Raw genomic sequence first — 14558 nt, 5'->3', positions numbered from 1 at the left:
TCCTGGCTCCTGGCTTCAGACTGACGCAGCTTCAGCTATTGCAGCCAATCAGGGAGTGAACCAGCGGATGGAAGATCTCTCTGTCTCTGTCTCTCTCTCTCTGCCTCTCTGTAACTCTGCCTTTCAAATAAATTCATAAATCTTTAAAAAAAATGTATTATACACTTCACAACAATTATATATTTATTATACAGTAGTAAATCTGTGCCATGGATTATTCTAAGCTACATGGTCTGAATCACATTAAGCCAAACAAGCTACTTCCCTGTCCTCATCTAATTCTATAAATTATACTTGGATTAAGTGTTACCAAGGTTAGAGTGTCATAACGTTATAACATAGGGCTGATCCTAGACTGTAGAGCCAGATAAGGCTTTGTTGACAATGTAATAATCCTGGTGAAATAGTCAAATGAAGGTAAGAAAGAAGAGCATTTCAGGACAAAGGAATGGAAACTTCTTGAAGGCAAGGTCCAGTACTCATTCGTAAGTATTTCTTTTTTCATACAGTATTATGAACATGGTTGGCACTTAGGGATGTGGAGAAGCTGGAACCTTTGTGTACTGTTGGTAGCAATGTGAAATGGTGTAGCTGCCATGGAAGAGAGTTTGGAGGTTCCTCAAAAAGGTAAAAATAGATCTACCATTTAACCCAGCAATCACATGTGTAGCTATTTATCCTGAAGAATTAAAATTTCAAACAGATATCTGTACTGCTACGTTCACTGAAGCATTTTTCACATGGGACTAGAAATAATCTAAATGCTTATCTAAAGGTGAGTTGATAAAGAAAATGTGGTATACACATATATGAAATATGATTCATCCTTAAAAACAGAAATCCTGTCATATGCTGCAACACAGATGAACTTTAAAAACACTAAGTGAAGTGAAAAAAGTCAGTCACAGAAGTGCAGATACTGCATGATTCCACTCACATGAGTTATCTGATCAAATTCACAGATATAGACAGTAGAATGGTGACTACCAGGTCCTAGGTGGAGGGTAAATGAAGAATTGCTGTTCAATTGTACAGAGTTTCAGTTATGTAAGACAAAAGGGGTCTAGAATCTGCTAACGTGTATATAGTAAATAAGATTATAATACACACCTAAACATTTAAGAGTAGGTTTTATGTGTTTTTTACCACAATAAAAAACTAAAAAGAATGAATGCTTTACTCTAGAGTGTTAATGTCCCATGGTAACTTAGAGAAAAGCCCTGAGGTTTTTGGCCCAAGGTAATAGTAATCTTCCTAATATTCTGCCCTTGAAGTTGAGATTCTCAACTACCATAGCTGACTCAATTACAGGCTTCCAACTTGTCTCAGTTCTCAGGTCTACCTCTCACTTCCCATTATCTACTCTACCTGCCCACTTTAAAGCCTAAAACCTCCTCAGAGAGAAAGAGAGGTATCCCAAAAGGTAGTTCAGCTCCCACTTCTACTTCTGTTTTCCTCCTTTCAAAGACTTATTAAAATATTTTTATTATTCTATTTTAATTTTTGGCTGACACACAACAATTACACAAATTTATGGGGTACAATATGTTTTGACACATAAATACATTGGGTAATGAAGAAATCACGAGGCCGGCACTGTGGCTCACTTGGTTAATACTCCGCCTGTGGTACCGGCATCCCATATGGGCACCGGGTTCTAGTCCCGGTTGCTCCTCTTCCAGTCCAGCTCTTCACTGTGGCCCGGGAGGGCAGTGGAGGATGGCCCAAGTGTTTGGGCTCCCGCACCCGCTTGGGAGACCAGGAGGAAGCACCTGGCTCCTGGCTTTGGATCGGCGCAGCGCCGGCCATAGCGGCCATTTGGGGAGTGAACCAATGGAAGGAAGACCTTTCTCTCTGTCTCTGTCTCTCTCTCTCACTGTCTATAACTCTACCTGTCAAAAAAAAAAAAAAAAATCACAGTAATTACAGTAGCTGTTACTTCAAATTATTTTGTGGTAAAACATTAAAAATCCTCTTAGCTATTTTGAAATACGTATACAATATGTTACTGACTATATGCACCCTTTTACTGCAAGATCAATAGAACAGTAGAATTTATTCCTCCTGTCCAAATATAGCTTAGTATCCACTGACCAACCTCTTTTTCCTCCACCTTCCCTTCCTTCTTCCTTCTCCAGGCTTATAACTATTATTCTACCCTCTTCTTTATGATACTCCTTTTGCACTTTTACATTGCCATTATAAAGGGTCTTGCCAACAAGATCAAAGCAAGTGTAGAAGCATGTGATGATAAAATGTCCTGACATTTATTTTTTTCACTGTTTTGAGACTGAGAACTGCCTTACACCTAACTGGTACCCAACAGTTATTTACTGAATAAATGAACTTTCATCTAGCTTAATTCAGTGCCCCTTTTCCTTGTTCAAATAACTGTTTTCATTTTGCCTATCAGTTTTCTGCTAAAATAAACATTCAGATCTATACTTTTAGAGAACTGTGATAGAGGCCTACAAATACTTGTATTAAGTCATGATCATTTACATTTATTATCATTATCTTCCTACATTTTCATTTCTTCTGGTTAAACAATTAGCATTGGCATATCTTATTTACTTTGCGAACAAGTAAGTATTCATTTAACTTTAATTTTTTTTGTCTCTGAGTTTCAGGAACATAAATAAAAACTAGGCCCCTTTTTCAGAGTTCCTAGTCTGGTTTGGAAACACTAAGCAAATAATTGCAGTGCAATGAGACAATCTCTTTAAATCCCTATTTCAGCAGGCCAAAACAAAAGACAACATAATTATCACTTTCTTAAGCCAGGTAAAAAATACAATTAGTGGCTTCAACAGAAGGAAGCTGTAGAATCTGGGGAAAGCAAAACATAATATAATGACAAATGAAAATAAGTTTCACCATCAGTGCAAATTTACCAAAAGATCTAATTTTACAGTGAGTTTTCCATTCATGACTACTGAGATTATTCAGTTACTGGTAACAGTAATGAATTAATGACATAATATGATTTGTCTCTAGCTGTGTATTTCATTAAACTTTCCTCACTTTTTACCCTGGCCTGAAGCGCTGGCATCCCATATGGGCGCCAGTTCAGGACCCGACTGCTCCATTTCTGATCCAGCTCTCTGCTATGGCCTGGGAAAGCAGTAGAAGATGGCCAAGTCCTTGGGCCCCTGCACCCACGTGGGAGACCCAGAAGAAGCTCCTGGCTCCTGGCTTCGCATCAGTGCAGCTCCGGCCGTTGTAGCCAATTGGGGAGTGAACCATCAGATGGAAGATCTCTCTCTCTCTGCCTCTCCTCTCTCTGTGTAACTGATTTTCAAATAAATGAATCAATCTTTAAAACAAACAAAGAAAAAAACCCACTGTTTTGTAATGTGCTTGAAGTCTGATTAGATTTCTATATTTTAAAAACTAAACAAGGGGCTGGCACCATGGCTCAGTTAATCTTCTACCTGTGGAGCCAGCATCCCATATGGGCACCGGGTTCTAGTCCCGGTTGCTCCTCTTCTAGTCCAGCTCTCTGCTGTGGCCTGGGAAGGCAGTGGAGGATGGCCCAGGTGCTTGGGCCCTGCACCGGCATGGGAGACCAGGAGGAAGCACCTGGCTCCTGGCTTCGGATTGGCGTAGCTCCGGCCATAGCAGCTATTTGGGGAGTGAACCAACAGAAGGAAGACCTTTCTCTCTGTCTCTCTCTCTCACTGTCTAACTCTACCCGTCAAATAAATAAAAATAAATTAAAAATAAAAAATAAACAAAACAAACATATTTTAAGAGCCAAGAGTTACACAGAAAGTGCTATAACAGCATGGCAGAGGAGACTTCTAACTGCCTAGCAGAGTTATCTATGACTTTAAAACAAGTAGGCAACGAAGAGAGGAAAGCATCTCATAGTATGAGGTAAGTTAGAACCCATCAAATTTGAGAAACTGGAAGTAGTGCCATAGAATCCAAGGGAGAATGATGGGAAAGAAAATCAAATATACAGGATAGGGTTAAATCATGAAAAATCTTAATAGTTCAGCCTAACTATCCAACGTTTCAGTGACTCTAAAAAAGAGGATGGGCAAAATTTAAGGACACAACTAATAGAGGAGAAATACAATTCTGCTAGCAGCACATCAAAATACTTGATTTCTTAAAAGTGGCCACTGGTAAGGCAGAACAACTGGGACAACTTCTCTTTACTCTGATCACTAGCCCTTATTTATAGCCCTCTCTTCTGCTTGATACTGATTTTTTAAAACTTTATCTGAAAGGCAGAAAGACAGAAAAGAATGAAATGTCTCATCTGCTGGTTCACTTCCCAAATGCCTGCAACAGCTGGGGCTGGGCCAGGCTGAAACCTGTAGCCAGAAACTCAATTCAGGTCTATCAGGGCGGTGGCAGGGACCCAAGTACTCGGGCATCACCTGCTGCCTCCCCAGCCTGTGTATTCATTGGAAGCGAAGCCAGAGCTCAAACCAGGCGTTCCATTATGGGATGTGGGGTCCCAAGCAGTTTCTTAACTGTAGTACCAAACATCTGCCCCGATGTTTTATTGTTGCTGCTGTTTTAAAATTTCTATCACCTACATGAAAGCTGGGTGTTAGCAAGGAAAAGAATGAAATCGATTTATAAAGAGTATTATCCAGGACTCAGGGATGGCCTTGGGAAAAACCCTGTCACATACAAGTAAGCGGAAATTTCTTTTTCTAACCAATCTAGGTTGATTTCTTGTCAGTGTAAATGCTTATGTGGCTGTAAAGCTTCTAATACAATGGGAAATTTTTTTAGCACTAAGACTTTCCCCACACATTATTGCTCAAATTTGTGTGCAATTTCCCTTTCCTTGTCCTCATAAGTGGTAGTCTTAACACTACTACCTACAAATACAGAGGACTTACTTTGTCCAAGGTACTGTGCTTCCCATGTTTATCATTACCACCCTTTTGGCAACCCTATTTTGCAAGGTTTTATATCCATTTTACAGACATCAAGACTAAGATAATGTAAATAATCTGCCAGGAAACAAATGCCACAGCTGTTTACCCCAAAGCTTGTGCTTGGCCTTCTCTGTCACACGGATACACTAGTGCAAACATTTGTTTTCTCATCCATTTCATAGAACTAGTAGAGAACAGCTGTCTTATGGGGAAGGAAAGACTCAAAGAGGTGTAAAAAGATTAAACCATATGAAAGGCCTTCAGAAAGTTCATGAAAAATGGCTTAAAAAAAGATGCATAGATTTCATGTTTTTTTTAACAGCAAAATAAACTGCCTTGTATTCCATTTTCCGTGAGTTTTTTGAAATCCTCTCCTATCAATCAGTAATCCTGCCCACAAGCAAGGCTAACTCTTGAAAACTAAAATTGGAAAAAGATATAAATGGCTCCTTCTTCACAGGCTATCTTTCCTTAAATCAAGCTAGTTCTAGTTCTGAGATCCTGTCATCTACTTTATTTTCACAAGGGGAAATTTAGGACAGAGAGAGCAAGACAAATGAAACCAGTATTTATTGAGCATTGAACTAGGTCTCTACACATCTGCAAATTATATTTTCACAAACATACTATGAGATGGGAATTATTTTCACTTCACTGATTAGGAAAAAAAGGCTCAGAAAAATTACACAATTGGCTAGACCATACAGCCATAGTAGCAGAGCAAGGCCTTAAACTAGTTATGTCCAAATTCAACCATCTTCTTCAGATTAAGCTATTTTATAAGCATAGAAATGCAAGCCCAAGTACCTAGATTTCCTTAATATGTTGTAAAATCAGAAATCTTTTCAAGTCCTCTTCTTTAGTTTTCCCTTCTTGCCCTTGGCCATTTTCGGTCATACTTATCTCAGAAATGGCTTTTTTTTTTTTTTTTTTTGACAGGTAGCGTTATAGACAGTGAGAGAGAGAGAGAGAGAGAGACAGACATCCCATGGGGCGCCTGTTCTGGTCCCAGCTGCTCCTCTTCTAATCTAGATCTCTGCTATGACCTGGGAGGGCCCCTGAACCCACATGGGAGACCCAGAAGAAGCTCCTGGCTCCTGACTTCGGATAAACTCAGCTCCAGCCATTGCGGCCATTTGGGGAGTGAACCAGCGGATGGAAGACCTCTTTCTGTCTCTACCTCTCTCTGTTAATGCTGCCTTTCAAAGAAATAGAAAAAACTGGTAACATAATTCCAAGTTGCTATTTTAACCATATCAGAGCTACATGTCTGAATCAACAGTTTCAAAAATATGTATCTCGCTGGCCGGCGTTGTGGCTCAACAGGCTAATCCTCCGCCTAGTGGCGCCGGCACACTGGGTTCTAGTCCCGGTCGGGGCACCGGATTCTGTCCCGGTTGCCCCTCTTCCAGGCCAGCTCTCTGCTGTGGCCAGGGAGTGCAGTGGAGGATGTCCCAGGTGCTTGGGCGCTGCACCCCATGGGAGACCAGGATAAGTACCTGGCTCCTGCCTTTGGATCAGTGCGGTGCGCCAGCCGCAGCACGCTGGCCGCGGCGGCCATTGGAGGGTGAACCAATGGTAAAGGAAGACCTTTCTCTCTGTCTCTCTCACTGTCCACTCTGCCTGTCAAAAAAAAAAAAAAAAAAGAAAAAAAGAAAAAAGAAAAATATGTATCTCACTATCTCTATATTACAGTGACTCAGATCAATACCAAAACCAGACTTGCCTTAGCTGTCCTAAAAACTTGAGATCCTTTTTCATGTCAGATAGTTATGTTAATGCTGTAAACCATTTGTTTTTGCTATTTATTTATTTCTTTATTTTTTCTGACAGAGTGGATAGTGAGAGAGAGAGAGACAGAGAGAAAGGTCTTCCTTTTTGCTGTTGGTTCACCCTCCAATGGCCGCCACAGCCGGCGCGCTGTGGCTGGCGCACCGCGCTGATCCGAAGCCAGGAGCCAGGTGCTTCTCCTGGTCTCCCATGCGGGTGCAGGGCCCAAGTACTTGGGCCATCCTCCACTGCCTTCCCAGCCCATAGAAGAAAGCTGGCCTGGAAGAGGGGCAACCAGGATAGAATCCGGCGCCCCAACCGGGACTAGACCCCGGTGTGCCGGTGCTGCAAGGTGGAGGATTAGCCTGTTGAGCCACGGCGCCGGCGCTATTTACTTTTAACTGTTGAAATCAAGCAACAGACAAAACATAGAAAACTTATCTACAACTGCCAAAGAGGATATGTATAATAGCAACCTTGACCATATAAAAGAAAAGTATATGGAGCTGGCATTGTGGCATAGCAGGTAAAGCTGCTGCCTGCAACACCGGCATCCCGTATTTGTATTGGATCATGTCCTGACTGGCTCCACTTCCAATCCAACTCCCTACTAATAACCTGGGAAAAGCAGTGAAAGATGGCCAAGTCCTTGGGCCCATATACCCACAGAGAAGACTCCTGGCTCCCAGCTTTGGCCTGGCCCAACCATGGCTGTTGAAACCATTTGGGGAATGAATCAGCAGACACAAGATTCTCTCTATATAACTCTTTCACATAAATAAATAAATCTTTAAAAAAGAAAGAAAGAAAGAAAGAGGCTCTAACAGAGGGTGCACATGAAAGAAAAGTTGAAGAAACAGGTAAAAATGCTTACATCTTTTTTTTACAAAATGAGGGGTCTGTTTTCACTGCTGAAATAGGAAATGTAGCTTTAATGTATTGCTTGAAGCTATAGAGATGGTCAGAGAAAGATATAAGAATAACAGTATCTTTTGAAAGATGGGGAAAGAGAGACAGGAAGTTGTGTAAAAAAGATAAATTGTCTTTTATCATAACAGGAATTATTAACAATGTCTACATTGCAATCAACACAAGGAATGCAGAAATAGTTAAAACTGGCTACATCTAGAAAATGAGATAAGGTTTTCACTACAATTTTTTTCTGAACTAACTGATCTTAACTATTTTCTTGTATTACCTGGATACAATTTTTTTCAGAAAAATAGCTGGATGGACATTAAAAAAACAAAATATATTTTGTTTTAATAACACTATCACTAGAAATGCAAAGTCGCTGGCACCGTGGCTCAACAGGCTAATCCTCCGCCTTGCGGCGCCGCCACACCGGGTTCTAGTCCCGGTTGGGGCACCGATCCTGTCCCGGTTGCCCCTCTTCCAGGCCAGCTCTCTGCTGTGGCCAGGGAGTGCAGTGGAGGATGGCCCAAGTGTTTGGGCCCTGCACCCCAGGGGAGACCAGGAGAAGCACCTGGCTCCTGCCATCGGATCAGCGCGGTGCGCCGGCCGCAGCGCGCTACCGTGGCGGCCATTGGAGGGTGAACCAACGGCAAAAGGAAGACCTTTCTCTCTGTCTCTCTCTCACTGTCCACTCTGCCTGTCAAAAAAAAAAAAAAAAAAAAAAAGAAATGCAAAGTCATTATTTGAACTTTTTATTAAAACTGCACATAATATTTCAAAATGAGTACAGCTTCCTAGAACCAGCAGTGACTTCGCTGTTAAAAGTCTATGAATGCTTTCTTATTAATCAGTTTTAAACAGCCCAAAGCTACTCGTTGTCTTTCATGGCTGATGTTATCACAGATGACAGCTTTTTCCTGACCAACTCTCTCACTGTCAGCAGTCTTGCACAGGACAAATTTTGATATATTACAATGAGCTGTAAAATACCATCTACTTCCCATGCCATCCAACCTGTCCTATTGCAACTCACAGACAAAAGTGATCATTTTTTTCTCCCTTTCCTAAAAGTTTTCTGGAAATATACAAAAGGGATACAAGTTATGGTGAAAACACAATGCTAGAAATAAAAGATATAGAGGTGAAAGTAAAATTAGAGTCAAAACAAACAGGGTAATTAAAAAAAAGCAAAGAGAAAACCCAAGCATTTAGAAAAAATCAAGAATTTTCAAGGAATAGAAAGAATAAAGGGAAACTATCTTATATGAGAGCTTCCACTTTGCTTGTGGCCTTATCTGAATACTGCTGGAGTTTGTAGATTCGCAGAGCTTCCATGGCCTAGGCAGCTCATGCTGGAAGCCTCAGGTGGCCACTGACGTGGTAAATGGGAGTGTTGACTGTTAGGTTAGCAGCATGGGTCACTGTGCACTAGCTTCCCATTCAGGACCTCTGTCTTCAATTAGTTGTATTATGACAGTTAACTGTAAAACTTGTTCTCAGTTTGTGTGTGTGTGTGCGTGTATGTGCAAATTGTTGAAATCCTTTCCTTAGTATGAGTTAGTCTTCTGTATATAAAGTTAATTGAAAATGAATCTTAATGGAGAATGGGACTGGGAATGACAGAGGGAGGAGAAGCGGTAGGAGTGTGTGTATGGTGAGAAGAATCACTAGATTCCTAAAGTTGAACTTATGAAATTTGTTTCCCTTAAATAAAAGGTTTCTGTTGGCGGGGAAAAAGAGATATTTATGTTGTCAAGGATGAGGCTAGAAATCTATTATATACATTTATTAAAAAAAAGTTGGGGCCTGCAGTGCCGGCATCCCATATGGGTGCCGGCTTGAGTTGTGGCTGCTCTACTTCCAATCCAGCTTCCTGCTAATGTGCCTGGGAAAAGCAGAAGATGGCCCAACTGCTTGGGGCCCCGCATTCATGTGGGAGACCTGTAAGACACTCTAGGCTCCCAGCTTTGGTTAGCCCAGTTCTGGTTGTTGTGGCCATTTGGGGAGTGAACCAGCAGATGGAAGACCTCTCTCTTTGCTTCTGCCTCTCTGTAACTCTGGCTTTCAAATCAATCAATCAATCAATCAATCTTGGAGAAAAAAGTTAATTAAATATATAGCAGCAGGTACTGGAGGCAAAAAATATTCTGGAAGGATGCCTCTGCCTCTGTAACACTGCCTTTCAAATAAATAAATTAATTAAAAAAAAAAAAAAAAAGGAGAACCTGACTTAAGATTTAACTACTACTTCTGAGTCTCTAGCAAACTGCCATACTCCATCAATCACTGTCCTCTGTAATTTACATATTAATACGATAGAGGCCGTTCTGAAGTACACTGGCAAGAAATACCAGATCCCTTATCAGATTTACTTTATCATAGAGGATGAAACAAAATTCAAAAGCAATGGAATACCACACATACACAACAGGTGACCATGCTAGGCATGGCGGTGGTTATTTTTTATGATTTTATGTATTTATTTGAGGGGGTAGAATTACACACAGTGAGAGAGGGAGAGACAGAGAGAAAGGTTTTCCATATGTTGGTTCATTCCCCAAATAGCTACAACAGCCTGAGCTGGGCTGTTCTGAAGCCAGGAGCCAGGAGCTTCTTCAGGGTCTCCCACATGGTTGCAGGGGCCCAAGCACTTGGGCCATCTTCTACTGGCTTCCCAGGCCATGGCAGAGAGCTGGAGCGAAAAGAGGAACAGCTGGGACTAGAACCAGCACCCATATGGGATGCTGGCGCTGCAGGCAGATAATTAACCTACTGCGCCACAGTGCTGGCCCAGTGGTAGTTATTTTTAAAGTTGTTTTCATAAACAAGAAAACCAACATATCCTAAGTTAGAAATTTAAAAACAAAACATGTTGACATAATATACTAGGAATAAAAAATATTGAGAAGTCATATTTGGTAATACATTTCCGATGTGACACGCAAAAGTTTGTTATTTTGAAAGAGAAAAAAAAAGAATGAAGGATTTTATGCATATTTTTTCTTCTATTCAAAATCTAGTTACTGTGTTTGTTATTCTGCCTGCTATTAATTTAATAAAATAATGCAATTGCTTAAAATTTTTCTGGTATAACGCTATAAAAATACACACATAACATTTTCACATAACAATAATTATAGGGGCCGTTGCAGTGGTATAGTGGGTTAAGCTGCAGCATGCAATACTGGCATCCCACATGAGTACCAGTTCAAGTCCTGGCAGCTCCACTTACGATCCAGTTCCCTGCTAATACACCTGGGAAGGCAGCAGAAGATGGCTCAAATGCTTGGACCCCTGCCACCTATGTGGGAGACCTGGGTGGAATTCCAGGCTCCTGGCTTTGGCCTGACCAGTCCCAGCCTTTGTGGCCAATTTGGGGAGTGAACCAGCAGATGCAAGATCTCTCTCTGTAACTCTGCCTTTCAAATAAATAAATAAACCTTTTAAAAAATTAAAATTGCATATCATGGAAGTGAACAGCTTTCTTTCTTTCTTTTTTTTTTTTGACAGGCAGAGTGGACAGTGAGAGAGAGACAGAAAGGTCTTCCTTTTGCCGTTGGTTCACCCTCCAATGGCCGCCGTGGCCAGCGCGCTGCAGCGGGTGCACCGCGCTGATCCGATGGCAGGAGCCAGGTGCTTCTCCTGGTCTCCCATGGGGTGCAGGGCCCAAGGACTTGGGCCACCCTCCACTGCACTCCCGGGCCACAGCAGAGAGCTGGCCTGGAAGAGGGGCAACCGGGACAGGATCGGTGCCCCGACCGGGACTAGACCCCAGTGTGCTGGTGCCGCAAGGCGGAGGATTAGCCTAGTGAACCGCGGCGCGGGCCGAAAGTGAATAGCTTTCTAAAACTAGGCTTCTCCTTCACAGAGTGATGTCATCCACATTATTTATTTTTTTAAAAAAATTATAATACTGTAATGTATATTATTAATATATATAATATTTCTAGGACAGACATTTTGTGTAGTGGTCAAAATATTCCTTAGGACACCTGTAACCCATACTGGTTTTCTGAGTATTTGAGTCACAGCTCTGCTTCCAATTCTAGTTTCCTGATAATTTGTACCCTGGGAAGTAGTAGTAATGGTTAAGTACTTGGATCACTGTTATTAATATAAGAGATCCAGGAGCTCCTGGCTCCTGGCTTCAAACTGGCCCAGCAGCCATTGCAGGCATTTGGGGAGTGAACCAGTAGATGGAAGCTCTCTCTCTTTCTCTCTCTCTCTAACTCTGCTTTTTAAATAAATAAATAAATCTTTAAAAAAATTAAAATTACATATCGTGGAAGTCCATAGCTTTCCAAATATTTATTTTTTTCCAAATATTTATTTTTCAAACATTTATAATGTATCAATATGTATCATTAAAGTATATATTAACGTCCCAACTCTGCTTCCAATTCGTTTCCTGCTAATTTGCACTCTGGGAGCAAGTGGTGGTGGTTCAACTACATGGGTCACTGTCACCAATCTAAGAGATCCTGACTGAACTCCTGGCTTCAACCTGGCCCGGCCCCAAGAGCCATTACAGGCATTTGGGGAGTGAACCAGTAGATGGGAGATACGTCTCTCTCTCTTTTTCTTTTTAATAAATGAAAAACAAATATTATAGTTAAATAGAAGATATCTCCTTTCCACACACCATCCATATTGTAGTCAATAAAACACAGTTGATAATGTCAGAACCTAGAAACTGAAGTGGCAGCAATAATGATTAATTCTGGACTCATAATTAAGAAAAATAAAAATGACTGTCTCTAGGAAAAGGTTAGGAGAAGGTATCCTATCTTTGCATTTCTGAAACAAAATTTGTCACAATGCCAAAATACTGTAAATTCATTACTTTGTATTTCTGCCACACAAATGGCCAAGATATTATAAACTATAATCTGTGATGATTTTTGCAATTTATGTCAAGTATCTTGCTATCTTAAAAAATATCTCGCCAACTGAAATCTAAGTTTTTTTTTTCAACTGGCAATTTCAGGAGATAAAACGAATAAAATATCTAGTCTACTAGTTTTAAGGAAGTTCATAAGGGGGAACTAAGTCTAAGTCTTGTAACATCAATTATTTTACTATCTATGTGTTTTTGGAAAGTAGGTTTACAAAAAGACTCCATCATGGCAATAAACAGATACAGTAACACATATATCAGGACAAAAGTTTAGCTTTTTTTTTAGGTGGGGGGGGCGAAGGAGAGGAAGAGTTGTAAACCACAGACCTCCCTGAACTTCTGACCATTACAGAAGATAGGGTCAATTCTCCATTATATACAATTGATTAATATGTAACATGAATCAGCATTACTATCTACAGTATGATACAACTCAAAATTTTTCAAACTCCCAACACATTTTAAAATTCTTTACTTTGATTTATTTAAAAGAGCGAGAGAAAGAGAAAGGAGACACAAAGAGAGACCTTTCATGCATGTTCATTCCCTAAATACCTACAACAGCCAGGGAGGGACCAGGCCAAAGCTAGGAGTCTAGAAGTTACCCAAGTCTCCCACGTGGATGACAGGGACCCAAGCCATAACCTGCTGCCCCACAGGAAGCACATTAGTAGGAAGCTGTATCACAAGTGGATTGAGGACTCAAATCTAGGAACTATGATGTAGGATACAGGTATCCCAAGAGACATGATAACCACTGTGACAAACGCCTACCCAGCAATATATTTTATTTTTAAAATGGTCTAATTATGCTCTGGATAGCTTTAATGTTAGGGATATTTTTAAGATTTGAAATCTAGTAATTCACGTAAGGCTTATATAACTTTTTAGAACATTTTATTAACCATTTCATTTCCTAACAATGTGGAATAAAACAGCTTCCAGGCATGGTTGTTTGACCTAGTAGTTCACAGGACTACATCCCATAGTGGAATACCTGAGTGCAACAATGGGCTCTGGCTTATGATTCTAGCATCCTGCTAATGAGAACCCCAGGAGGGTCAAAATGTACTGAAGACCCAATTTTAAGACCTGAAACTATGAAACTACTGGAAGAAAACATAGGGGAAGTGCTTCAGGACATCGGGATGGGCAAAACCTAAAACAGACAAATAGGAGTTCATCACACTAAAAAGCTTATATAGAACAAAGCAAACAACAGAGTAGAGACAACTTGTAGAATGGGAAAATATTTGCAAAGTGTACATCTCAAAAGAGCTTATTAAAAAGAAAAAACAAGGTGGCTTCAAAGTGTTCAGGGAAAATTTTGTGTTATCTTTTAATTTCATTTTTAGATTTTGTTTTTTGTATATTCAATCTTTTTACCATACTGAGAAAGCAGGAAAATGTCCAGTGATAATGTCAGGACCATTAGTTTTAGCTCAAATCAATGCTGGTGTCTCTCCTGAGAATATGAGTAAATAACAGAGCTGCTATCATGTCTATCTTATACCTTCCTACACTGCCTTACTGCTCTTTGTTCTCTAAAGTAATTAACCCAGAAAAAGTTTTGGTTAAAAAAGTACTATCAAATATATGCCATAAACTTATCATAAACAACCTATGCAATCAGAAGTCAGATTATATGTTCATATTCACTATGTATCTTTTAAAACTGCATCTGATGTGCTCTGTTTCCATGGAAATTTCATATGTATTCTTTCACATGCTCATTGTAAGAAACTTAAGGATACATGATATATATAATCAGGTCTATTTTACTGAGGTTCCAAATTTATTTCTTATAAAAGATATCATAATGATACTGTTTGGCTTCTTATATCTGTAGTGAAAAAATACTTACAAAAAATGATTGACAATTATAATGTTACTTCAGTTCTTTTTGAAAGAACTTGAAAATATTTTCTACTTACCTGTTGCATGTAATAAACTAGCTTCTACTCTGTGGGGAATTCTTGGTGGAATTTTCATAGATGCACGAATCTGGTAAAAGCTAAAATAAAATAAGATAAGGAAGTCATTTCAAAACATTTTTTTAGATATGCAATGCC

General features: G+C 40.1%; 1 protein-coding gene across 5 annotated transcripts in view; it reads right to left on the bottom strand.

The window, feature by feature from the left end:
- The window catches only part of FAM135A (family with sequence similarity 135 member A), a 126848-nt gene that overhangs the window by 80654 nt on the left and 31636 nt on the right, over nucleotides 1-14558 (bottom strand). For all 5 annotated transcript variants that reach the window (XM_062186337.1, XM_062186335.1, XM_062186336.1 and 2 more), the window contains one exon: nucleotides 14421-14500. In XM_062186337.1, the coding sequence (XP_062042321.1) occupies nucleotides 14421-14500 (80 nt within the window). The remainder of the gene's footprint in view (nucleotides 1-14420; nucleotides 14501-14558) is intronic.

Source organism: Lepus europaeus, chromosome 3 (genome assembly GCF_033115175.1).
Source record: "Lepus europaeus isolate LE1 chromosome 3, mLepTim1.pri, whole genome shotgun sequence".
Lineage (NCBI taxonomy): Eukaryota > Metazoa > Chordata > Mammalia > Lagomorpha > Leporidae > Lepus > Lepus europaeus.
Note: the sequence above shows the minus strand (reverse complement) of the source record. Positions and strands in the feature narration are given on the sequence as shown.